Consider the following 25369-nt stretch of genomic DNA (forward strand, 5'->3'; position numbering starts at 1 on the left):
GGATACTAGTTAAATAAAACTACAACAGAAAAAATTAAAATAAAAGCTCACAAGGTTTAAAAATATTCACTCATTAAAATCAGACAGTTCAAAATTTCATTTCAGTAATTCAACACCAAATATTCAAGATTTTCTTATAGTTGAGTATGAAGCTTAAATTGATTCTGCCTGAGTGAGAGGATTTCGTTCTTTTACTCTATCTCACAAGAGTTTAATTACCTACAAGACACCACCTCCATGCCTTCAGTATCTGTACAGGGATTTATCAGGACAACAACCTGACACGAAGATACTTCACTCTACAAATAAACCCTGACCAAATATTCAAAAATAACATATTTAAAGTCCAAATGATATTCCTTTGATATGGTCATACACCAACTCTACGAAGAATGATGCACCTTAACAGCACTTAGCTAAATAAACCAAAAGAAGGTTAATTGGTCATTAGACGGTGGGAGGAAATTAGTGCTTGTCACTGAACTCAACATTTGAAAGGTAGAAGAGAATCTTGATTGAATACTGTTTACATCTCATAAAAACAAAGTGTTAGCTCCCAAAAGGGACCCCTTGATTTCCAAGAACTTAAAGTAAAACGAAAACAATTCCTTAAACAGAACAGATTTGTGTGACTATGTTGCTTTACAAATTTAAAATCAAGATATGTAATTAAACCTCATATCTAGAATTCTTATTCCAATTTTGATCAAGTTCATTAAAAGAATTTGATTCTGGAAAATGCCGAAATTGAAGGGTTAAACTTGAGAAATTTAAATTCAGGATATCTCAATTGATGTCTAAATTGCCATACGTAGATCAAATTTAATGCAAATCTGAAATATTGTAAATTTTTTTTAAATGGAAGATGGCACTCACATTATTCTCCCTAAAATCCCCTTTAAAACTATTGCAAATAATCTAAATTTGGGTAATCATTGATGTCTAATACCTATTAAAATTTCACAAAATCAGAGGTATCTAGATTTCTACGAAGAGCTTTCACCTCTTTTTCTGGCCCCTTTGTATAAAACTAAATATAGCCCACATCATACAAGCTTCCGCCTAGTAACTGTTTAAAAATTTATAATTACCAGTCTTTCACTATCAGTCAAGCTCCAACTCCTGTCGCATCACCACAATTTTGCATCTGTGCCCGTTTTACAAGTATTTTAAAGATTGTGCTCTGACGAACTCAGCACTTCCCCCCCCCCCCCGACATAAATACTCCCAATTAACTTAAGCAACAAAATGCCACCCTTTAACTGTTGAGGTCACTAAATGCTGAAAAGACTTCTACTTTAGTTTCCTCCCTTGGACTGCTAGACTTTGGAATTCCCTCCCAGTCTTTGCTTCCCTGACTGTACTAACAGAAAAGTTGAAATGTAATTCAAACAGACATATTGCTGCTCAACTTGCCACAGTCATCTGAAGACATGCTCCAAATTAGTAGTGTCACATGTACATCCACGTGACAATACATCTGGTTTTGGGGTGAAAGTAAAAATAGTTTAAGAGTAAATCCTATGCATGTAAACATAAACATACCTAACTTTATATGAATATAGATAAATACAGACATGCTGGTCGGAAAAAGTTCAAATTTGTCAGGTATTAAGCATACTATCAGGACCCATAGAAATGCCATATAATAAGAAATATATTTAATCAACAAATGTTTTGATAAAGTTGACATTTTTTTTCTGGATAGCACAACATACTAGCATACAAAACTGATATTTAAACCAAATATGATAAGGACGTTTCCTTCAAACCCTAGTTAATTGATAATTTAAAAGGTTTCTCTGCTTTTAATGATATTAAAATGGAACAGATTATACTGGCCGAGATGCAGCTCAATATTTTCTAAATGAAAAGTTTAAGAATTATAGTTTTAACAGGTTTCCCAGCACCAGACTCCAACTATGTACAGAAAGTCTAAGATTTTATTAAAGACTAACCTGGGTGCCCGGCATTGCCCAGATGTTTGTTCAGAAAAAAAAAAAAAAAAAAAAAATAGGCAGGCAGGCAGGAACCCATACCATGAAGGAAGAAAAGAATGTGATGCGTTTGCTATTGTGCCCATCGCCAAACCGGAACTGACATAGGTTTAAATTTAGGCTAGACAATCAAAAAGAGGGAATGACTTTCGAAAATATCGAGAAAAAAAAAAACAAACAAAAAATCGACTCCTCCCTGTAGAAAAGTGCTCAGTTGAAGGAATTAATGTTTTTGGACAATTTTTCAATATTTGTCGTCTGAAAGGTCAAGCTATAAAATGATACCGATCTTGTGAAAATCAGTTGCCTCTGTCAAAAGTTTTAGGCAGACATACAAATATACATACATTTAAACAGACAGGCGAGATTTATATTATAGACTAGCAGGGCTACCCGGCGTTGCTCGGGACCGTATAAACAATGAAAAAACAAAAGCAGATATTGAACATATGTTTTATTCTTAGGGGAGAGGAATCTTTCATCTCAAGTTTTAGTGTTACAAATAAACATTTGTCTTCTATATATATAAAAGCCAAACGTCTGTATGTATGGATGTATGTTTGTTTGTAACGCTAAAACTTTTGAAAGACGGAACCAAACTTGACAAATTTGGTATCATATCGAAGCCCCATCACCCGGATGACAAATATCGAAATTTCACGTCAAACGGACCACTAGAAGTTGGTCAACTGATCAGTTATCTTCGAGGGGGGCCCCCAAAAAACCTGTCATTATCTATATATATAAAAGACAAATGTTTGTTTGTAACGCTAAAACTTGAGATGAAAGATTCCTCTCCCCTAAGAATAAAACATATGTTCAATATCTGCTTTTGTTTTTTCATTGTTTATACGGTCCCGAGCAACGCCGGGTAGCCCTGCTAGTTTATATATATAGATAATGACAGGTTTTTTGGGGGCCCCCCTCGAAGATAACTGATCAGTTGACCAACTTCTAGCGGTCCGTTTGATGTGAAATTTCGATATTTGTCATCCGGGTGATGGGGCTTCGATATGATACCAAATTTGTCAAGTTTGGTTCCGTCTTTCAAAAGTTTTAGCGTTACAAACAAACATACATACATACACACAGACGTTTGGTTTTTATATATATAGATGAATCAAGACCATAAATAGAATTGTTTTCAAGTACGTGATGAAGTTCTCTAGAATATGCTTTTAGTATGCAAAATAGCTTCAGTCATTACTTCTAACTCTGAGCCATATAAAAAATTATTATGAATAGTTGAAGCAAGTAATAGGTTTTGAAGTACAGATACAATATGAAGGAATGTAAAAAAAAAAAATTTTAAATACTAGCTTTTAGAAGTAATTCTTTCTTGTTCAGCTTATTCTATAATGGCTACTGAATAATGTTCCTCACCACTGGTCGCCGCCCTCTCCACCAGATTTTAATCCCTTGACCATTTATTCTGGGATGTAATAGAAGCCAACACCAATAAGCATGCAACTTATTTCGTGCCTGCATCCACCAGCAGCAATATAGTATGTAACTGTTGCTAAATAAACTGCTGGCTCTCTATATACAATTTTTTTTTTGATTACCTATTGTTTTTTTTCCTTGAGCATTTTATTTTGCTGTGACACCGTGTGTGTGTGAAGATAATTTTTCTTTTCAGATTTGGCAAAAAAATAAGTAAATTAAGACAATATAAATTTTCATTTCAATATTCTGAATGGTCTTTGTCCTTCATTAAATACATTGATAATCATTGGATACTCAATTTTGTATATTGCTCATTTCAAATCTTAGATAATATATGGCTTCGTATAAATTTGTACAAGGATGTTCCAATAGTAATGCCTCCTATTTTTCTTCGTCTGAATGGATTAGAAGGGATTGTAAATTGCATGGTTATGTTGACTGAACTTATTCATTCATAACCTAAAAGCTTCATCTCTGTTGTAGATATTGATAGTGTGAGACTAAGAAAGCAACCCATCATGGATAGGTGTCAGAAGCTGAGACGAGTCATTGAATTCCTCTACGCAGAAAAAATTGAACCAATCAACATTCACCAGTGCCTGTTAAATGTTTACAAATCTGATGCAGATGTCAAAAGTTAGAAGATAGATTTGTCAATCACAGGGTGGTGACAGATGCGAGTGACAAAGAGCGCTCTGGACTTTTACAGCAGAAGCATCAAAAGAGGTCATTTGTTTTATATGTTGCTACTCCCATCTTCAACGTTTTAGTTTTTAAGTTAACAAATAGGAGGCCTTACTTATGGAATGGCCCTCATATATTTAATCTGCAAGTAATTTTTGTTAATGTCTAGTGATTAAAATTAAATTATTTTTAATATATAATTATAACTTTCTCTTAACAGAATACTTAAAAAAAAAAAAAAAAAAAAAAAAAGTGAAGTAAATGAAAACTCATTTGTAATTTATGTGATGAGGTTAATGTGACCCAGTCATCTACAGCTGCGACAAAATTTCAAAAGGATTCTGAAAAAGTAATTATAGAATAAGAAAATGGAAAGAAAATCTCTTATTAAATGGAACTTTAATAAGTCTTTTGCCAAGCTAATAAAAATTTATGATTCCCTCAATAGTCTTTACTCCTGTCTATGGTAACTAGCAAAAACAAAACCAATACACAACAGTAAAAAAAAAAAAAAAAAAAAAAAAAAAAAAATTTTCAAATTTATCCATCCCTGAAATTCAAACTGATCTCAGTTTGACCTAAATTTTGTGGGTCATTAAAATGTCGAAAGTTATAGAAATTTTTTTTTTTAATTCTATTGCATGTAACTGTTTATTTCTTGAAATAAGAGACATTCGAGACAGAAAAAAATCAGAAAAAATATCCAACCCATCCATCCCTCAACGCGATATATTTATCAATATATATACTAGCAGGGAGATCCAACATTTTCCAGGATTGAACGAGGATCAACAAATGTTCTACCCTCCCATATTTTTTTTTTGTCATCCAAATATCAGTGAAATTGCTAAATTTTTTATCAAACAAATTCCTTACTTGCTCTAGTTCGGGACTCACCTCCCTGCAGTGTACTGCAAGGAAGCTTCAATCACATGCCTCCCTGCAGCAATTGAATTGCACAGTAGAGAATCTACTGTTGATTTTATGAAATGAACTGTAAATAACGGCTTCACTTAAAGTTTAAAATGTATCAGTTAAATTGTGAGAAACTTTAATTTCAACTGCGCTCCTATTTTATAAGAAAATCTTTCTGCTTGTGCGGTGATAAAACTTAAATGCACTTGTGATAAGTTGTATAAAAAATTTGGTCAAAATTGGACTTCCTTCTTTAATCAGACGTTTTCGATACTTATTAGACACATTCTGATACAAAAACTTATTTAAGAACACTTCCAGCCACATCAAGTACCTTTGTGAAATTTTTGCCCAGCCGTTTCAGAGTCCATAGAGAATGGATTCACAAAGTTCCTATTATATAATACTACATGTATACATCTATTTTTATTTTTCTGCCTGTTCTACCTTTTCTTGGAAACTAGAAATGACTTGGCTGAAATTTTGTAAAGACCTTTGTTATAAGATGTAACAAACACAAAAAAATCAAGTATTATGGTATCTGTTCTTTACAGCTAACGAGTTAATATGGATTAGTATTTCATGCAAAAATGAGCACAAATTTAACCATATTCAACCATTAATTTGACAAAGCACTCATTCTAAGTTAACAGACTAAAACGTATTGTTTTATTTGAGAGGCGGAGTGGGTATTTTTTCTCTTATTAATTCATATATTATTTATAATGGTGTACAATATATTCATCTTACACCTAAAGCGGGTGCAAAAAAAAAAAAAAAAAAAAAAAAAAAAAAATCAAATTGTACACCATTTTAAATAGACACATGCAATTTCATCCTCCCAAGAGTCAAAACAGGACAATTAGAAAGGGGGGAGGAATAGAAAAGAATCTAAACAGAAAGTAGATACAAACTATTTTATTGATGAAAAGAAAATTGTAAATGTGGAGGAGTGAAAGGAAGGATTAATACAAATAAAAACGAAGATTCACAATTGTGATGATCTGAACGATTCCAACGAAACTAAGTTTTAAATTGAATCAAATTTGTAATTTCGTTAGGTTTCTCATTACATTAGCATTCAACATCAAGCAATATCATGTAAATGAGGAAGACCAGGGGAGGATGGTGTTAGCTATTTATATATACAATCAAGGTCGATTACAAAATTATTTTTTTTTTTTTCCAAATAGAAAAACACCTAATAAATATAAGTAGCGTGCACCAGAAAAGTTGCCATTTTCGTTTTTAATTTCAATAACTTTCAAATATTTTCTGCTTATGTAATATTGCCAAGTTTCAAGCAAGTACAACATTAATACAATCATTGAATACTTTTTTTTTCTTTACAAAAAAGCTGTGATCTTGGTACAAAGCTTACTTTTTTATGGCTCTCAGATTTAGACACCACATTTTTGAATTGAAGATAATGTGAAAATGGAGGGAAAAAAAGTTCTTGCCCAGAATTCCCCTTATATTAAAAGAAAAATGTCTGATGTAATGAAAATATATTCCAAAAATTAAGTAAAAACTAGTTTTATTTTTTATAAAATTTTATAAAGCGATTTATTACCTGACCTTTGTAGGTATTACAACATAAATTTTGCAAGTTTGAATTATTGTTGAATAATCTTCCTTTGTTTGTTTTTGTTTTTTAGAGATTTATGAAAACAATCTTTACAAAAAGCAAAAGAAAGATAACTTAACATTTCAAACTTGCAAAGTTTATGCTGTAATACCTACAAATTCTCATGAATTGCTTAAAAATTATTTACTTATTTAAAAATAAAACTACTTGATAAATTTGTGATTTTTAGAAAACAATATTTTAATTCCGTTACAGCTCTGCATATCAGATTTTTCTTTATTTTTGTTTTTAATATATGGGGAATTCTGGACAGGAACATAAAAATCAAAATATAAATATTTTACAGCAAGAAAAACAAATTTCCTTGGTTTAACTAAATAACAGAATAAATTACAAAGAAAAAATATCCAAACGAATATTGATTGATTTCTAAACCTAGCTATAAATTTATAAATGGTAGTTATAAAGAATGTAGTACTAATATGTTCATAATTATAGAGTTAGGATTCTTTATCATAATACCAATTATTCCCAAAATGATCATAGTCCAATTCATTTAATTTGAATAATTTACCTTATATCTTTATTTACATGTTAACTATAAATCTATACATAAGTATAGAGAATGAACCAACTTATATTCTTTAAATAAATACATCTACTCAATTTATATTTATCAATTAATGTAATCAAAGGTATTATGTATATCCATTTGTCTAATATACTTGTTTGGGTTATTAATAAGGTCTAAAATTGGAAATCTACAATTTTGCATAAGTTCCTGTTTTTTTATTAACTAAATTATCCTTGGACATGTTTCAAGGGTGCATAAGTTACATTTTTAAAACTTACCAGCTGGTGTATATTTGCTTTAGCTATAACAGACAATTTCAATTTTTGCATAATTCTCTAGCTTGTAATGTTGGGTTGTTAAATCCATGTTGGCCTCAATTCTAACAGAAGATGTGTTTCTATACCCATCTTTAAAACATTATGTGGATCCTATGTTCTAATATTTCCCTCCACAATGTTACATTTATAAATTAGGTTGAAAACTAAACACTTCATTCCTAGAGGGCATTCATTTATATTTCTATAATTATATTGAGAGATCTAATAGGTCGGATAGTTATTCAATCCTCCATTATTCCTTTTCAAATTTATTTTTGCATTATTAAAAGCTATAATAGTTGAAGCTCGGTTTAGTGAGGAAGAGAATAGAAATTAGGGATATCAATACCTAATATCTTGTACAACGCATTAAATGTAATAATGTCAGTAAATAAATGTAAAAATATTGAAAATTCCTAATATTATCATTATTCTTTTATATACTAACTTGTGTTCACAAGGTTTCCCTACGAACCGCATTGATATAGCCTTCAAACAATTTTTCACACTACGCACAATGCTTCAAGCAAACCACAGCATCCTTCAATTGTTTTTATTATTAATCTTTATTTACTATGTTGAAGGAAATTCTTTTCCACAATGTGGTAAAATTTGTAAGGGATATTTTTAGAATGCTCATTATAAGGGGGATTAAACCATATAGGATTACCTATTTTTATTAGTACTATTTGTTGATTAATGTGGAGCATATTCAGATTCCATGTTATGTATATGCAAGTTGTTACTTAGAGCCATATCATGGTTTGGTACTCTATTCAACTATCCAAATTTATCCAGCACATTTCTATCAGGTTCCCTTTTAACAGAATACAAGAATAGCCTTTTAATATACTAATATTAAGATAATTCTACATTGAAAATTAAAACCAAAACCACCTCCTCTAATACAAACACTAGCCAAGTAAATGTGACAATGGACCTAAAAAGAAAAAAAAATGCTGAAAGTTGTGCTTTATATTATTAGCAGATATTAGAGTGTTTAAGGAGGGTTCACATTTACCGATTTAAATGGTTGCTCTCAATTAAATTCATAATTTTTATAAAATTAATTCTTTGGAATAATATCAATTTATTGAAGTTACAGTAAAATAGCCCCCTTTTTTCTTTGATTTTTAGAAAAGTGATTGAGGAGATCCAATTTACAAACACCTTTATAAAATTTACAAAACGGAAAGGATCATTTCATATTAAACTTACAAAGGAAACTGACCTCACCTCCTCCCTCAATAATTTAACAGCTAGGCTTAAAAAAAATATTTTAGAAATTGAAAATGGATGAATTTTGTCCAAACTCTTGAAGGATAGCCTTGAACAAGCCTGCGGCAACCTCCTGTCTTAGCATCATGTGACATTGAATAGATTAACGTTCATAGATTTAAACTTGGCTAACTAAGATGTGAAAGTCATGCTAACTTTGTTATGCTGTTTGCAATCTGAAAGATCTGGTGTTTCTCAAACAGGATGTAGTTACAATGGAAGAAATCCACCAAGGTTGATCAGAATTGTCAAGTGCTGAGGAAGGATTAAATCTTATCAATATACAGTAATTCAATGAGTAGATACGTTTCCTGGCTTGCGAAAAGTCCTTCTCCATGAATGTGAGAATTGTACATGTGGATGCTAGTAAAAAGGTGACAGATTTTATATCATGTCCTTAGTTTCACCAATGAAGGTATTGGGACTATAAATTGGTTATAGCCCCTTTACATTTAAGTATTAACAAACTATCCAGATACTAGAAGTTTAATCCATCCTTAATTGACATGGGACACATGAAAAGCTAGAATATTTTATTTACTGGGCGTCATGTATAACCAGTTAGTTAGGGTCAAGACAAAGAAGCAATTAGAAAATTAACTGACCCAAGGCAGGGGATTTCCTAAATGTAAAAGGGGAACCTTTGATGCAAAACACAAGCTAACGAACCTGTGAACCATGACACAGCTGTACATACAGAAGAATTACATCGTGGATGCACCCTTGTATTGATTGGGGGCGGGGATCTAAGCGCATTTTCAAGAGGACTTAAAAAAAAAAAAAAAAAAAAAAAAATACTTGATTGACTTTAGCGATTTTTCTTTTTTTTTAAAAGACAACATGGTTTCATAATGGACACGTACATCAGTGATTTTCTAAAAATAAAAATTAGCAAGGGGTTGGGTTTAACTCATTTTAAATTGAACATAAAAGTTGTTTTTCCTAAATTTAAAAACGTGCAAATAAAAATTTTTGATTTTTCGAACTACTGTTCTCATCTCTAGTGTGAAATGTGAAAATAACACATAAGATGAGAAAAGTAGTTCAAAGAATCCAAATAAAAATTGAAATGAATACACTGAATTCTGGGAAATGTCAACTAACTACAGCTGGTTAAATAGTCATCTTTTTCAATACATAGGGTGTGGGATATTTGATTTAATAAAGCAACTATAAATTACAAGTGCGGACTTCTTTTTTCCGCCTGTGCGTGTGTGTGTATATATATATATATATATATATATATAAGAGAGACAGAGAGAGAGAGAGAGAGAGAGAGAGAGAGAGAGAGAGAGAGAGCGCCCTTCTGTGAATCTTAGATTTTATCTGCATATTAGTTCAGGAGATATTTTCAGTCTTAGTAGTGCTGCATTGTGATGTCAAAAACAATTGTTACATCCTAAATAAAAAGTGTAAAGATAGACAGCAAGAATAGGACACAGGGATCAACATGAAACAGAGATTGAAATAAACGAGAACCAACGGATCAAATTTTTCTTTAGTTGTTTGATGAAGTAAAAAATACCTATTCTAAAGGAGTCATTATACACGATTAATTGGACACAATATGCCTCCCCTCTCCCAGTTAATAGCATGTAAAAAAAACAAAAAAAACAAAACATTTCATTCTAGATCGTAATAGTCATTGATGTTAAATTGAAGGCAAAGTTGAACATGGAATACACAATTTTTCTTTCATACATTGTGCACTACAAACTTGTCACATTGCGAATATAGACATCATTACAACCTTTATTTAGTTGTCATTTGCAATGAGATTTTGATAATTCAATTCTTACAGGGAGGTGTCGCCATCCTCCCACTTAACAGAACAAGATATCACAAGACTGCTTCCTAGACAACTACAGCATGATCTTTTTCATGTCTAATGTAAACAAATAGTTAATGAACCACCCTTTTGGAAAATCAGTTTCTCTTGAGTAATATTCTGCTAATTGTTTCTGGTCCTCTTGTGGTGATCACTGTCCTTATTATAGAGTGGCCCCAAGGTCTTGATTAAAAAAAAAAAAAAGTAAATAAAAATAAAAATGGCATAACTATCGGTATAATATCCTTCCACCTTCATGCTCATTAAACAAAAATGAAGAATTTGTTTACACAGTAAGAAACTATTTTTAAAAATTTTAATTACAATAATAAATTAAGGTTTTTATTTAAAAAATTAAAAAGCTGATAAGCATTTTTACAATAATAAAAAGGTAGGTAATCAACCATGGAATTTCTACAAAAATTCTATTAGTATGCACAGTACAGTAGACAAACAGAATCTTTTTTTTTGGGGGGGGGAGTATATACATCTATGTACAAGCCGTACCTATCCAACATTGCCCGAAATGTAGTAAAGTCATTTTAGTTTTTAATTTGCTTGCATATTTTTTTAATTTATAAAAAGTAGACAACTATTATATACTTCAATTTAAAATTAGTTGCTCCCCTAATTTTTATTTTCACATGATTTAAAAATCAATCCTGTTAGCAATCATTAAGGTAGGACTAAGTAATCTCTAAGATAAACTGCAGATAAGTTAGTATATTGTCAATAATATAGCACAGTATCAAATAAAAATTGGCTAGCCAGAAGGAAAATTTGATTTGTTAATTTGAAAATCAAATAAGATAACTTTATATATTAGGAGTGAAAATGGATATCATATACAAGATCAGCACATACAAAATTAGGTCGGAACACCTGTTTAGGACTGCCTCAGTTTTCTTTTGTAAACCATTGTAATCTTTTTCCAGACTGTTTTCAAGTTCATACTAGATTGAAATAGCTAACAAAAAGTTGAGCCCAAATCACAAAGAGGGTTAACTAAAAACAAATTGATCAGTCGAAACTTGTATGGACAGGTAAGATGAAAGACATCAATCAAAGCAGGGTGGGGAAGGGGGAGACAGAGTTTCAAGAAGTCAATAAATGTTAAACTAAAGAGTTTATATCTGGCAACACAAATATACCATGACTATTGATATACTGTAAAATGGATAATATTGATGTTGTCAAGAAAGCAACAGGAGATTCACGTGCTTTGTGATGGAGAATCAATTTCTAACAGATTGTCTTAATTGTATGAAAAGACAACAGACAGAATTTGGATGATTACGGAAAGTAAAATATTTAAAAGTTTATATCAAAAACATCTTTAAAAAGTAATGTCATTAAATCTAGTATAGAGTTAATTGTGAGAAAATCTGGAGGCATTAAAAACGTTTTTATGTTAAAATTAACATGGACGATATGAAGCGTCTACAAGACGGCCATGTTGGTTTTTAAGCAATGTTTACAGAATTAAAGTGTGTATTTCTCATGTTCAGATGCTTAAAATATTAACTCTAAATGAATTCTCAGGTCATAATATTTAACATAAAACATTTTTTAAATGCATACAGATTTTTTCTCTCACAATCAACTCAACACTGGACATTAACCCTTAAAAGGATCTAAGTTTATATATAAATAACCTTGTCTGTATGAGGAACGGTCTATCATAACTCCTGTCAAATTTTGGGCTACAAACTTGAAAACTTGATATCTAAGTGGATTCAGATCTGTGAAACAAATTTGATTCGACTTTTAGCTGGTAAAAATAGCCGCTAAAGAGTAAAAATAAAACAAGAACTTGCCAGGTATGTCTATTTCAAATGCTCTTTTACGCATGCGCAAATATACATTTATAGGTTAAATCAAAAGCATTCTAATAATTTCTGCAAACATTTGATAAAAAAAAAAAAAAAAAAAAAAAAAAATCAAACTGTTTAAAAAAAGTTAAACGCACACACAAAAAGGATTTTGCATTTTTATTCAGACTTCTCATTTTGGATATTCCCACGTTTCAGAAATGTACATGATCTTCAAATGCATTTTGAAATCTGGAATTTGTACAAAATTTTGAACGGAATCCTTTATTTAGTCCATCAGGGTAGATTAGTATTGCTTGTAATTAAACGATTGAACCTTCGACTTCTAGAAGTTCACTTGGACCCAATTATTACTTCAAAAAATGTGAGAATAATATTCAAGATGAAAATGGTAGTCTGCATAATCTAAATCAATCCACATGAAAAGGTTTATAATAATTTAAATCCAGTTGTAATCAAGTCAATATCTATAATAGGCCTGGCAGACATGATCGAGGGTGGAAACCATTACTATATAGGAAAAAATTTTTCATTTTATGTTGAGGAGAAAAAAAAAAAAATGAATTTGCATCTTAATGTTTAAACTAATCAATCTATTAAATTATTTGTGAGGAAAGGCTTCCCCCTCCTAATCATCACTAAGATATGGGTGTGTAATGCAAGTTTTAAAGACAGACTTAATTCTAATAACTTCAGAAGATTAAATCTAGACAATATAGGAAGAGGTGTATAAAACAGGAGGCTTTAATGGTACGGGCACAGTGAAAGAATGGGAGAGTTCTTGGGTTAGATCTAGAACAGTTGCAGTTTAGTTCACAGGGGAGGATCAAGGAAAGCAGAAAAGATAAAAATAGACGTGAGAGAACGAGAGCTAAATAAAGACCTGACCAGAGATAAGCTTGTTTTGAAGTCAATTTCTTAAAGCCATCATGCCAACTTGTGAAGTGAACATTATCTTAAAGAAAAGTCCAGGTTATCCTCGATGGTCATACGTCAAAATGATATAAATGCAGGTGTGCCTCAGAGGTTGATTCTCGGACCTTTTATTCCTTTTATGACCTCCTTGATAAAATTGTTTCAGAAATGGATATATTTGCTGATGAAATTACACTATAACAGACATGAGGGGAAAACGAATGAACATCTAAGGCAATGGCTGAAACCTTAGAGGGAGACCTCCAGTTTGTAGTGGAACGGGGGACAGAAATGGATGGTAACATTTAATGCTGCCAAGACTAAGCTTCTTTTCTTTAATTACAGGAAACCTTCTTGACCACCGATAGCCATGGCTAATAATTCACTACCTGAAAGCTCTTCATTCAAACTCCTTAGATTAACGTTCACAAAACATTGAGAGTAATGCTAAGAAGGTGGGCTCTCTCTAGCATGCTAGAAAGTTACTGATGCCCGAGAGCATCCTGTACCTCTACAAAGCCACCATTCGCCCATGTATGGAGAATTATTGCCAATTGTTGCTTTTAGATGGGTTGGTCATTTTTTTTTACCCTAATAGATCCCACTGTTAACCAGACTCCAACTCCTGTCCCATTGACAAAATGTTGCATCCCTGTGCTTATTTTACAAAATATTTTAATCGAAGGTGCTCCGAACTTCAAGCCCTTGTACTCCCAACATAAATACCCTCCTCCAATCCCACCTCTACACAGATTCCTAGATGCCAGAAGATCTTTTACTCTAGTAGTTTCTGCCTTTGGACATTAGAATTCCCTCCCAGGTTCCTACTTCCCTGACATGCAGAAGTTAAAGTGTAATGTAAACAGACATTTTGCTGCTCAACTCCCTCCCTACAGCAAAGTGGCACTATTCCTTATTTGGGGTAAGTCTAAATAAGGGTACAAATTGCAAACTTATTGGAGAATGAAATAATAAATAAATCTAGCATGGTGTAAAGTTCTTAAATTGTAATACTTGTCAGTTATCTGTCATCACTTTTTTTTTTTTTTTTTTTTTTTTTTAAATAAATTGAAAGAATTCTAGACAATCTATATATCTATAAAAGTGAACGTGTCTGTCTGTCTGTGTACATTTCCCTACGCAATAACTGTCAATTTTTAGTCTATAGACTCGAAATTTGAAATACCGGGTACTGAGATTTGGGAAAATCGATGTGACGGGTGTCAGCCAGAAATTTGGCTGTTAAGGGGTCAAATTTCAACGATTTGACCTTTAAGAACTCTACCAAACTCCGACAATTTTGGGTCTAGACACTTGAAATTTTAGATATAGGTTCCTTGAACCTGGATCTAACTTAATAAAGTGATTTGAGCCCGAAACAATAAATTTTAAGGGGTCATAATAGGGGTCAAAGTTTTTAAAAAATTAACCATGTTTTTTTGTTTTTTTGCTTTTGCACAGCATACACCTCCAAACACCTGAGCAACGCCGGGCACCCCTGCTAGTCGACAATAAATTAAAATACCAAAGTGACTATCAATAAATTAAATAGCTCTGAACAACTTTTAATAAAGGAAGCAATCAACTAAGATGACTAATAGAGTTTAATTCAACTATGATATAAAAAAAAATTTTTTAAAAATGAACACAATTTGTATAGATGCATCAAATTTCTGTTGACTAAGCAGTTTCAGTATTCAGCTATAAAGAACGGAGAAAATCAGAACTGAACTCTGGAGCCGAAATGCTGAACAAAGACTCCTGAAAGTGAAATGTTATGGTCCAACTGACCCAAGAAAGCTATTAGTAATGGATTGTAGACAGTGTTATTTGGAGAATTTGGGAAGCATTTTCATCTTCACGGGGGGGGGAAAAAAAAAAAAAAAAAAAAAAAATGGATATATATTTATTTGTATTTGGATTCTCCAGACTACTGTTCTCATGAGTTATTTTTACGTTTCAGTTGATGTAACCTTCGACCTTCTTCAGGCGTATCTTGTCGAATGTTGAATCCACACAGAATTTCTAATGGAACCCTTTATTTAATCCACGGAGGTAGCATATTCTCATTCGGTCAGTCATGACTGGGTAGAAGTATTAAGTAATTTGTAACTGTATTTTGAATGCTGCTTGCACCAATGATTGAACCTTCAACCTCCTGAAGTGTAACTTTTACAACTGAATTTTACCAAGTACTTTATCCACTATGCCATGGGTCTTTGCAAGTTCAAGGTACACCTTAAGAAAGTTGGTAGTTACATTGACTGAAACATTATGAAAATAATTCAAAATAAGAAACAGTCAAAAGAAACAATGGCTAATTATAATACAAATTAGTTTGACAGCAGCTCTGTTTGCTGAGGAATGGTTCTGTTCAGTTCTAGGAAATCCACTCTCCCAAGCTTTACCTTCTCTGAGAAGGAGTTAGTTTATTGCTAATCGCCTGAGGAACTCATTCTGGGGAGTGAAGGGTTTCTCAGGAACATTTTATGAAAAAAAAAAAAAAAAAAAAAATGGTTTTCTGATGATTGTCTGCATGTTCAAAACCCCTGCCTTAGAGTTCTCAGTAAACAACTGATTTGTTGGAATTTTGGAGAAAAAAAAAAGAAAAAAGGGTACTAAAGATTTTTTTAAAAGTTAGTCAAGATTGTCTGCTCTTTTAAATTTTTGGTTTCTGCTGCACAGACAAGATGATATAGTTCCTTCTGATTATTTTCCTTTCAGATAATATGAAAGCCCACTTGCTCTTTCCTCATATTAAGAATGGTTTTCATTCCTACTTGACCATGTTTAATTATTTAGCCAGATGGGCACTAAAAACCCGAAGTCCTAAAAGAGCAGACAATCTTGATATCTAAAAACTGGAAATTACATAATTGTGAAGAATTGCAAATTCTGTCAATGAGGGGGGGGGGCAGCATTTCCTTTGCATTACCAAATATTTGAACGTAACCAAAGCTGCTCAGCATGCCTATCCTGCCTTGACAGAGTTCAAAACTGGCTTCAAAACCTAGGTGATGCCATTTTTCTTCTTTGCAATCTCTTCCCCACAGAAAGAGACATCATAAGCCTGTCTCTGCTCTATCACTATTTTCATGGTAAGTGCTCATCTGAACTCTAAACTATGATTCCCTCTTGCCAAATTTTCAAAAACACTCAACTAGCTAAAACCACTTTCTTTGCCTGAATGTAAATGCAGATTCCATAAAAAAAGCTTCTTTCCCAGAACTGCCCACCTTTGGAATACTGTTCTGCTGGTATGCTTCCTGACTAAATACAATATGGTAGCTTTTAAACCTAATGTAAAAAAGTTCCTGTTAAGTCGTTCTCATAAATCATTCATTAACCCTTATCCTTGAGTGGCATTCAGGCCTTGCTAAGTGGCATTGCCAAGGCCGCTGCAAAGAAGGTGGGTTCTTTCTACCATATTAGAAAGCGAGTTACGCCTGAAAGTATCCTGTACCTCTACAAGGCCACCATTCGCCAATGTACGGAGCATTGTTTTCACATTTAGGCTGGTGCATCTGCTACTAGTTTCACTCCTTGACAGGGTTCAAAAGAGAGTTGCCAACCCAATAGGTCCTGAACCTATCTAAGCTTCAGCCTCTGGCCCATCAACAAAATATTGCATCCCTCTGTTCTACCAGTATTTTAATGGTGAATGTGTTGACGAACTACAAGTACTTGTACCCCCCCCTCGACAAACTCGACATGCAGCTAAGTCTAGACAGTAGAGATCCCTAGATGCAAGAAAGCCTTCTACTTCAATAGTTTCTTCCCCAGAATTGTTAGACTTTGGAACTCCCTTCCAGGATTCTGCTTTCCCAATTGTACTGACATACAGAAGTTCACGTAATGTGAACAGTCATCTTGCTGCTCATCTCCCTACATAATATCCCTGAAACCTGTGTCCCCGTTGGTAGCCCCCTACATTAAAGTGGCACTGTGCCTTGTTTGGGGTGAAAATAATAAAAAGACGAAAATAAAATGTTATTGCCAAGTGAGACAGTGTTTTGATCCGCTATGTTTTCTAAAAGGGAGACAATTTGAACTACAGAGATTAAAATCAGTTTTGTAATGGATATAATTCATTAACATAACTACAAATCATAAAAAGTTTTCTATACAAAAACTACTTTATCAATGTATGTGACTTTTGGAATATGACATTTCCATTCTGTGACAAGTATGTACATCATAAAGATCATCCTGCAATTTAGGGTCAATGTACACTAGTTGTCCAACCTGCAAAGCGTGTTTATGGGAGATTTGGTGGTGGTGGGGGGTTATTCCGAAAGTACTTTTTCTTATTTTCAACCTCCCATGTTAAGAATGGCTTTCGGAATAAACACCCTTTGCAGGTTGGACAACCAGTGCACTAGGTGTATCAGAATTTTTGACACCCCTAACATGAAACTGCGAATAAAATATAAAAAACTCGTAATTTCTCTTTTAAAAGTGGGTTGTTTATTTTCTTTATGGATTATACTTCCAAAATAAACTATTAAAGTTGTATAAAAAGTAATAGAAATATTATTTTTTTATTTTTTAAAAAACAGTAATGAAATTAATTGAATTTTACAAGTTCAGTATTTTTCAATTTTTAAACCTTAAAAATCTATCAATTTTCCTATTGATTCTATTTTTACGATAGTTCAAGGGTCAATGTGAAATTTTATGCTCTTTCCAATAAACTGAATATAATATTTTAGACAAACGTTTTTTTTTTTTTAATTCACGCCCCCCCCCCCATTTTGAAATGCCTATTAAAAAGTAAATTTATGTACCAAAGTTTTATATATCACAAATTGAAGATAAAAAATATATATTCTAAGATAAATAATATATTCTAATTCAAAATAAAAAATAGTTTTTTTGGAAATTTACCTGTAAAGTCCGAAATTTAAAAGCTTCTTTTTTTTTTTTTTTTTAAAGCACGTTGTTCGTGCTTTTTGTTTTGTTTTTTTAAATGAAACCTTGGTCTTTTAATTAAAAAAAAAAAAAAAATTAGGGTTTGAATTACATTTTTCGAGTAGTTATAAGCTTGGAAAGACAGGGGGTCGAATTATTCAATATTTTTCACGAAGTTTCTGACGCACCTACCAGTGCACCTTGACCCAATTTAGTCTTAAAATAGGGTGTAATTTTAAATAAGCGCTATTATATTACTGAATTTCCTGTATTTGAATGGTGTCAATTTTTATGTTTTGATAGATGAAGGTGAAATAAAAACTTTCTATGCGATATATTTTTGGTAATTTAGACCAGATGTTACATAAGAGTTATCTGAAAGCTAAAGTTGACCACAATGAAACGGTCAAGCTTCATCGATGAGTGGTATTGGATCATATTCAAACTATTTCCCTTTTTCATAAACATACTAAAGTCTTTTGGATACAAATAGAATCAAGGAATCGCCTACAGAGCATCATGCCATTAACAAACCTCTAACTGGCAAAAAGTGAACCCCCTGAATTCTTGACAAAAAAGGCAAATTATAGAAAGTTTAAAGAATGGTTTATCCTCCCTCCCGTTTTTACAATCTGATAATTTTTTAAAAATCCTTTTTGTACAATTGTTATACCGACAAAGTAACAATGATAAAATATTTAAATTTTATCAAGAAATCAAAAGCGATCAACCGATTTTAAGAGTTCCAATCCCTGGTTGCTTCTTGTAAGAGATTTGTAAGTACTTGTCTGCCTACCACAACTGAACAAACTTTTCTTTATTCCTTGTATCTAACATCAGAGGAAATTCCATAAACAGAGTTTCTTTCCAATAACTTTTCGTGCATGGAACACATTACCACAGAACTGCTACCCCGCAGACAACAGGATATTCTTCAAATCCTGTGTCAAATGCTTGTAATAAACCCTCCTCATAAGACATGTGATTAAACACCCCAATGATCATTTTCAATCATCTCATAATATTCATCATTCAATTGACAATCCACCGTTAAAATAATAACATTAAATAACAGTAAATTTGAAAGTAACTTAACTAGCAATTCAAGTTTTGTTTTTTTAAATTTTATTTATATATTTTTAGCAATCCTAACAATTAACCATATAAGTTTTATTATTTGATATTTATTAAGTTTAAATTCAAAGCGCAAAACAAATAGTTTCTTCAATAACCTTCATTCGGAACTCCATATGGAACTACAAACGGCCGACAGTCGAAAAGAACAACAAGTGGGTTAGAGTTAGTTTGCAACAGATGGAATCGGCAGAAAATATACATATATAAATCATATTTATTTTTGAATAAGATTTACTAAATAGAATACTAACTAGACAAATTAAAACAAGAGAAATACAATATAAAAACAAATCTTTGAAATGTACGACGTGGACCTTGAAGTGGGGGTGGGGAGTAAGACACGTGTTAAAAAGTTGACACGTTTTCAAAAAAATAAAAACAAAAATAAACTACGTTTTACTGCGATAAATACTGGATCGTTTGTGTAACCATTTTTCTTTTGACATTTTTAAAATAAATGAATTTAGAAAGACTTCATTATGCTTTATATTAACGATAAAAATCGATAATCACGGCCTGTGCAGTGCATGCAGTTTCCTTCATTTTCTTCCGCAAGTTTCTTTTTTTTCTCTCGCTCTCAGAAAAAGGTATATTTTAGATTTTTTTCGCATGGCCACTCCGAACTTGAGTTAATGTTGAGTTTAATGAAAATCATAAAATACATTCAAAATAAACACGAAAAAAATAAATGGTGTTTCTAGATTTTAAAAAATATTTTTGTAATTATAATTTAGTTGACTATACCACTAAACGCCCATAGTTTATTTTTATCAACTGACAATGTAACAGATTAAAACGTAGTATCTGTTTTGACAACTACTCGGTCCTCAGTAATGGTCAGTGGAGGCAATTACTTTGTCATAATCTAAAGTGCCCCTTTTGGAGAGCTGGATTTTCCCTATATTAAAAACCAACCTGGTGTCTAAACACTGTCCTAGTAGGGAGGCAATTTAAAGAGACTATTTTTAAGAGTTTGGAGTGCTAGAGAATAATTAAACACGGAATATTTTAAAATGTTAGACTTAAGTTTCCAATCACATTACGAAATGAAATAAAACTGCAGCAGAATTGAAACAAGTGAAATTAAAGAATCTCATTTAAACAGTTGTTGTACGACGCCGGTGCTAGTAACTAAAGTATCTCACCATAAGGTCATTTAGTAAAATTTTAAAGTGACTAACTCCACCACTTATTTGATGGTTACATTTTTCACCTCCATTTTTTTTTTTATTATTATTATTCTGTTAATTACAGTAACAAATTAACTTTAAAAGAATTAATGGTTGATAGTCTACCTGGTACAGGGGGGGGGAACGGGGGGGGTAAAACTTTTAAAAGGTATGTAGAACTAGTCAACTGAGGTAAATTAAAATTTAAAAATAATTTATTTCTTTTTTAAAATTCAAATTAGGTAAACAATTTATGTATGGATAAATGAAAAGTTAATCTTTCAGAAACTTTCTAGAATTACGTGGCCGTGAGCACAAGAAAGGCTAATTTTAACTTAATGCTGATTCAGCGATTTAATTTTTTTCAGGGACACACCATTTCTGATGAGCAAGCATAAAAAATTACAAAATTTAAAATTTAATATTTTATTTTAAAATACTAGGGGAAAAAATTAACGCCATAAAAAAGAAACCTTAAAATTAATAGTGAAAGAGTAAGAAAGTCCTGAGACAATTGACAAAAAGCAAAACAAATTTCTGACTGTGACAAAGTATGCAAGAAAAAACTATGCAATAAATGGCGAGATATAAAGTTTTAAAATGATTGAAATTGATTTTTTCATTGAAAACAGTATTTGCAATTTGATAAAACTCATTGGAACACTAAACTTTCAAGTTTAGACATTAAAATTAGTTCAGTTTTTCGTCTATTTTAAATAGAAGTAAAGTGTGCGATATATATATATATATATATATATATATATATAAATAAATCAAGATCTTGGGATTAAATTTGTTTCTCTAGTTTTTGAACCCTCCCAAACTAATATACAATTTATGTAGTTTGGAAAGAATACACACAGAGGGTTCATTTACGTTTAAAGTGATAATTCGATCAGTCACTGATACTGGCGGTTTCAAAATGAAAATCCAACTCGATAGGCCAAGAAAATAATTGACACATCTTCAGTCAGCTGTTTCGTTGTCTACCATTCGGTGTGGTTAGGCGTAGCAGCAAGTTTTGATTCGAAAACTAAACGGTTGTCCTCATACAGATACGATAAAAAAAAATCTGTTTGAATTTTAAACGGAAGACTAAAACAGTTTCTTTTTTACTTAAAATAGAAAACATTTCATTCTCTGGCAAATTTCACTGATTTTAAAACCTTTAAGTAAAACGAGATTTTTAGTGGGTGCTCAGTGAGTGCTCACTGCTCGTCAATTTCATTATTTACTTTAAAAATACATAACGTAAACGAACATGTGGCAGTGTATATCACAAATTTTCTATTTATACACTAATGAAATGTACACGTGCATATAAAAATATACACATGATCATATTTGAATTTCACATTTGATCTGTTAAATTATTATAACGCCAATAGAGAACAGAGGAAGCATTTTTCGTTTTTATTTTAATCCTAGCTTTAAACTAAGTGAAGAATTCATTGTTTTAATTAATCGTGCTTAAGTAAAATGTCATTACTTGTAATAAAACTGAATATGATTGGACATTTGTTTTAGAAACAACCCTAGAAAAAAAAAAAAAAAAAAAAGATTGTCCGAGATTTGAGGTACCAGATGGACACAATCTTAATTTGTATGAGAATTATTTTGAAGTTTGAATTGGTCACACTTGCAGATAAAATACAAAATGAATATTTCACTCGGGACATTTAAAAGAAAAACAAATCAATGGGAGGGCTCTTGTACATTTTAACATCCCATGCAAATTTAGAAAGTCATTCTTAACATAGGATGGAGGGGAGAAAGCTCTAAAATGCAAATAACAGATGTTAGAAAAAAAAAAAAAATGCAATATTTATCAAAAATAGTATTGTAAATAAAAAATATCCACGTTTTTGCTAAAAATTTTGGTGTTAGTGCACTTACTGATCCGCCGCGCTATTTTTAAATCGTATTTCCAAGTTTAATTAAAGTTTTTTTTTTTTTATTCAATTGTAAGGTTAAAGTATAGAATAGTTACAAAACACCCTCTCCCCATGTTAAGAACGGCTTTAAATAATAATGTTATTGTTTCAACACGGATCAATAAGTGACTGCACTAGTGCAGTGCAGTGCACTGCACTAGTACCAAAAATTATTTTAAGTTTGTAAAGCTGGTTGTATTTTCCTCGTTTAAGAATAAAATGATTTTTTTCTTTACAAATAAGTATTTTTTTTTTTTTTTTTTAATATTACACACGAGAAGTAGTGAGTGTCCTTATTTACTAACCTCCTCGCGAGGGCAGGTTTAATAAAAGCACACTTCTATACTACAGAAGTGTCTTTTTAACCCATAACCTAACTTTTACGTTTAGTTTGGCAGGTTCAAATTTCCCACAAGCGCCGATAAGAGGGTTGTTTTTACTGTGGAAAAAGTTCAGTTCCAAAGAGAGGATGCATTTTGGATTGGGACACCAAAATTGTCCCAGTTGAGGAAGTTTTTTTTTTTTTTTTTACTCATATTGATTGAAGTATCCGAACCTGAATGAATGTCATCGAGGAACCAGAACGACTATAATCAATGCCAAAAACAAAGTTTTCCCTTATATTTTAACAAGTCGTTTGATTTAGGATATATGCAAGTCTCTTAAAAAATAACGTGTCTAGATTTGTAATGGACAATTACGAAGTTTTTAAATAATTGGGGGTTGGAATCGCAAGATTTGTTTAGAAATAAACATTTGATAAAAATAATTGGTACTTATGCAAAGATACCCTACGGAAGTAAGGGAGCTTTGTAACTATTCTGTACTTCAATAAACAAGATTAGGTAAAACTAGAATCGCATTTTGAATTAAAAAAAAAATAAAAAAATATAGCACGGTATCTTTTCTGCATAAGTACCAAAATAAAATTAAAATCGAAAAACCTTAGATTATTTATGAAGAGGATTGTTTAAAATGCCATTTTTTTTTTTTTGTTCAAATAATTTCTTAGGTTAGTTTTAAATGTTTCGTTTGTTCGCGTTATCCCGGATGAATTTGTATTCTCCCAGGCATTTTAGAGGTAAATTATTTGAAATATTGTTTGTGCAACATTAAAATGATACTGTAAATAAATAATCCAAAGACATCTTCCGACACGAATTAATTATCTACAAGAAACCGGGTACTAAATTTTTTTTTTTTGTTAATAATGGGAACTTTGAAAACAAATAAAATAAATAAAGGATCGCCAAAGAAATGCTTAAAATTGGTGATAGAAAAAAAGTTTTAAAATACAAATTTTTTTTTTTTAATCCTTTAAAAAGTTTACCTGAAACATGAGTCCAACAATAAACACCATGGCAACACAAGACACTATGTCAGCATGGTTCTGTATAAGATATTCATGACTTAGAACTGGTGGGTTCTTGGTTCGCTGTCTTCGTACACCCATTTCTTTTTTTTTTTGGAGGGGGATCTTTCTTTTCCGAAGTTATAGATGAAGAAGTTGACGTTTAAGAAATTAATCCCTTTTCTTTCCCAGCAGATAAGAATCCGGTTATTTGCTTGTCAACGTGTAAGAGAAACCAAAGGGGTGACTTCGTATTGGTTTGGTCGGTCGACAGTAGTTGAAGGCGATTTCTTTTTTTTCTTTTCTTTTTTTTTTTTTTTTCTTCTTCTTTTAAATGCTGTTCTCGTTAAAATCCTTTTTGTTGTTGTTTGGTTTGTTGATTGTTTATCAAAATAAAATTTAACAGCAACAAAAGAGGGCGAGTCTATTTGTTGTATGGACTTGTTGGAGAAGACACGTTTTACGAGAACAGTTGTAAAGAAGAAAGCTGTTTGCCGTAGGACCTTACGTTGAGTAGCGACGGTGAGAAATCCAACAGTAACACCGTCTCAACGATTGACTTCCTTATGAAGGCCCGTGCGTTTACAGAGAGAGAGAGCGAGAGAGCGCAAGTGAGTGCGAGGGAGAGAGAGAAAGAGAGTTCCTCATATGGCGACGATTGCAAAGAGGAAGTCACGTTGAAAGGAAGATTTATATAGTGAGGGGAAAAACAAATATTAAGACACGGGAATAGTGGGAGTAAACATTTTAGCAAGAAAGATCGTTTCTGTTGTTCTCTATTGTAAGCGTATTTTTGTTTGCAATAATTGTCATTAAACGTATTTATTTTAATGTCTCAAGTGTGTTTATTTTGCGTTTAAGTTTTCATTTTAGTGTGCACATACTTTAATTGTATCGGTAAGTTTCTCTATCTTGTGACAATGAATACATCTTTATTTGGTACTATTCGGAAAATACGGACCGTGCTATTTTTTAGATAGAATTTTCAAGTTCAATTCAATTGTTACGGGATCTTGTGTTTATTTAATTGCTAGATGAAACTACAGAATTGTAAAATAATAATAAAAACTAATGTTAAGAATGGCTTTCTAAATAATAACGTTATTATTTTAGGACGGTTCGTATTCTGCATAAGTATCTTTTACTTTTGCTCTTTTTAACACTAGCGTCGAAATGTGTTTATTTCGGCGCGGCTTACACGAGAATGAAGTTACGTAACATAAAATGTCAGACAGAACTAAATTATCAACACACTGAATTTATTTTTACTTTTTGTTTAATAAATTTACTTTTTAACGGTAAACAATTTTATTTATTTTTTCGTAGATTAAAATGAAATTCATCAAAATATAAACCAACCATCTACCAGGAATGAAATAGACGAAGAAAAAAAAAAACGACAGTTAGAAAAATACAAGGGAAGTAAATTCTTTTTCTTTGTAATGGGAAAATACCGGAAGTCGCTAAGTAAGCGCATGCGCCCCTTTCAGGGA

The 25369-nt window shown here is 31.8% G+C and overlaps 1 protein-coding gene across 1 annotated transcript in view; it reads right to left on the bottom strand.

Moving 5' to 3' along the window:
* Window positions 1-25082, bottom strand: part of LOC145280072 (translocating chain-associated membrane protein 1-like 1) — a 51386-nt gene extending 26304 nt beyond the window's left edge. Inside the window, exon 1 of the mRNA XM_080131763.1 lies at window positions 23856-25082. Coding sequence (XP_079987889.1) covers window positions 23856-23978 — 123 coding nt within the window. The 5' untranslated portion in view covers window positions 23979-25082. The remainder of the gene's footprint in view (window positions 1-23855) is intronic.
* Window positions 25083-25369: the final 287 nt, after the last annotated feature.

Source organism: Euprymna scolopes, chromosome 7 (genome assembly GCF_053919585.1).
Source record: "Euprymna scolopes isolate OS-2025 chromosome 7, ASM5391958v1, whole genome shotgun sequence".
NCBI lineage: Eukaryota > Metazoa > Mollusca > Cephalopoda > Sepiida > Sepiolidae > Euprymna > Euprymna scolopes.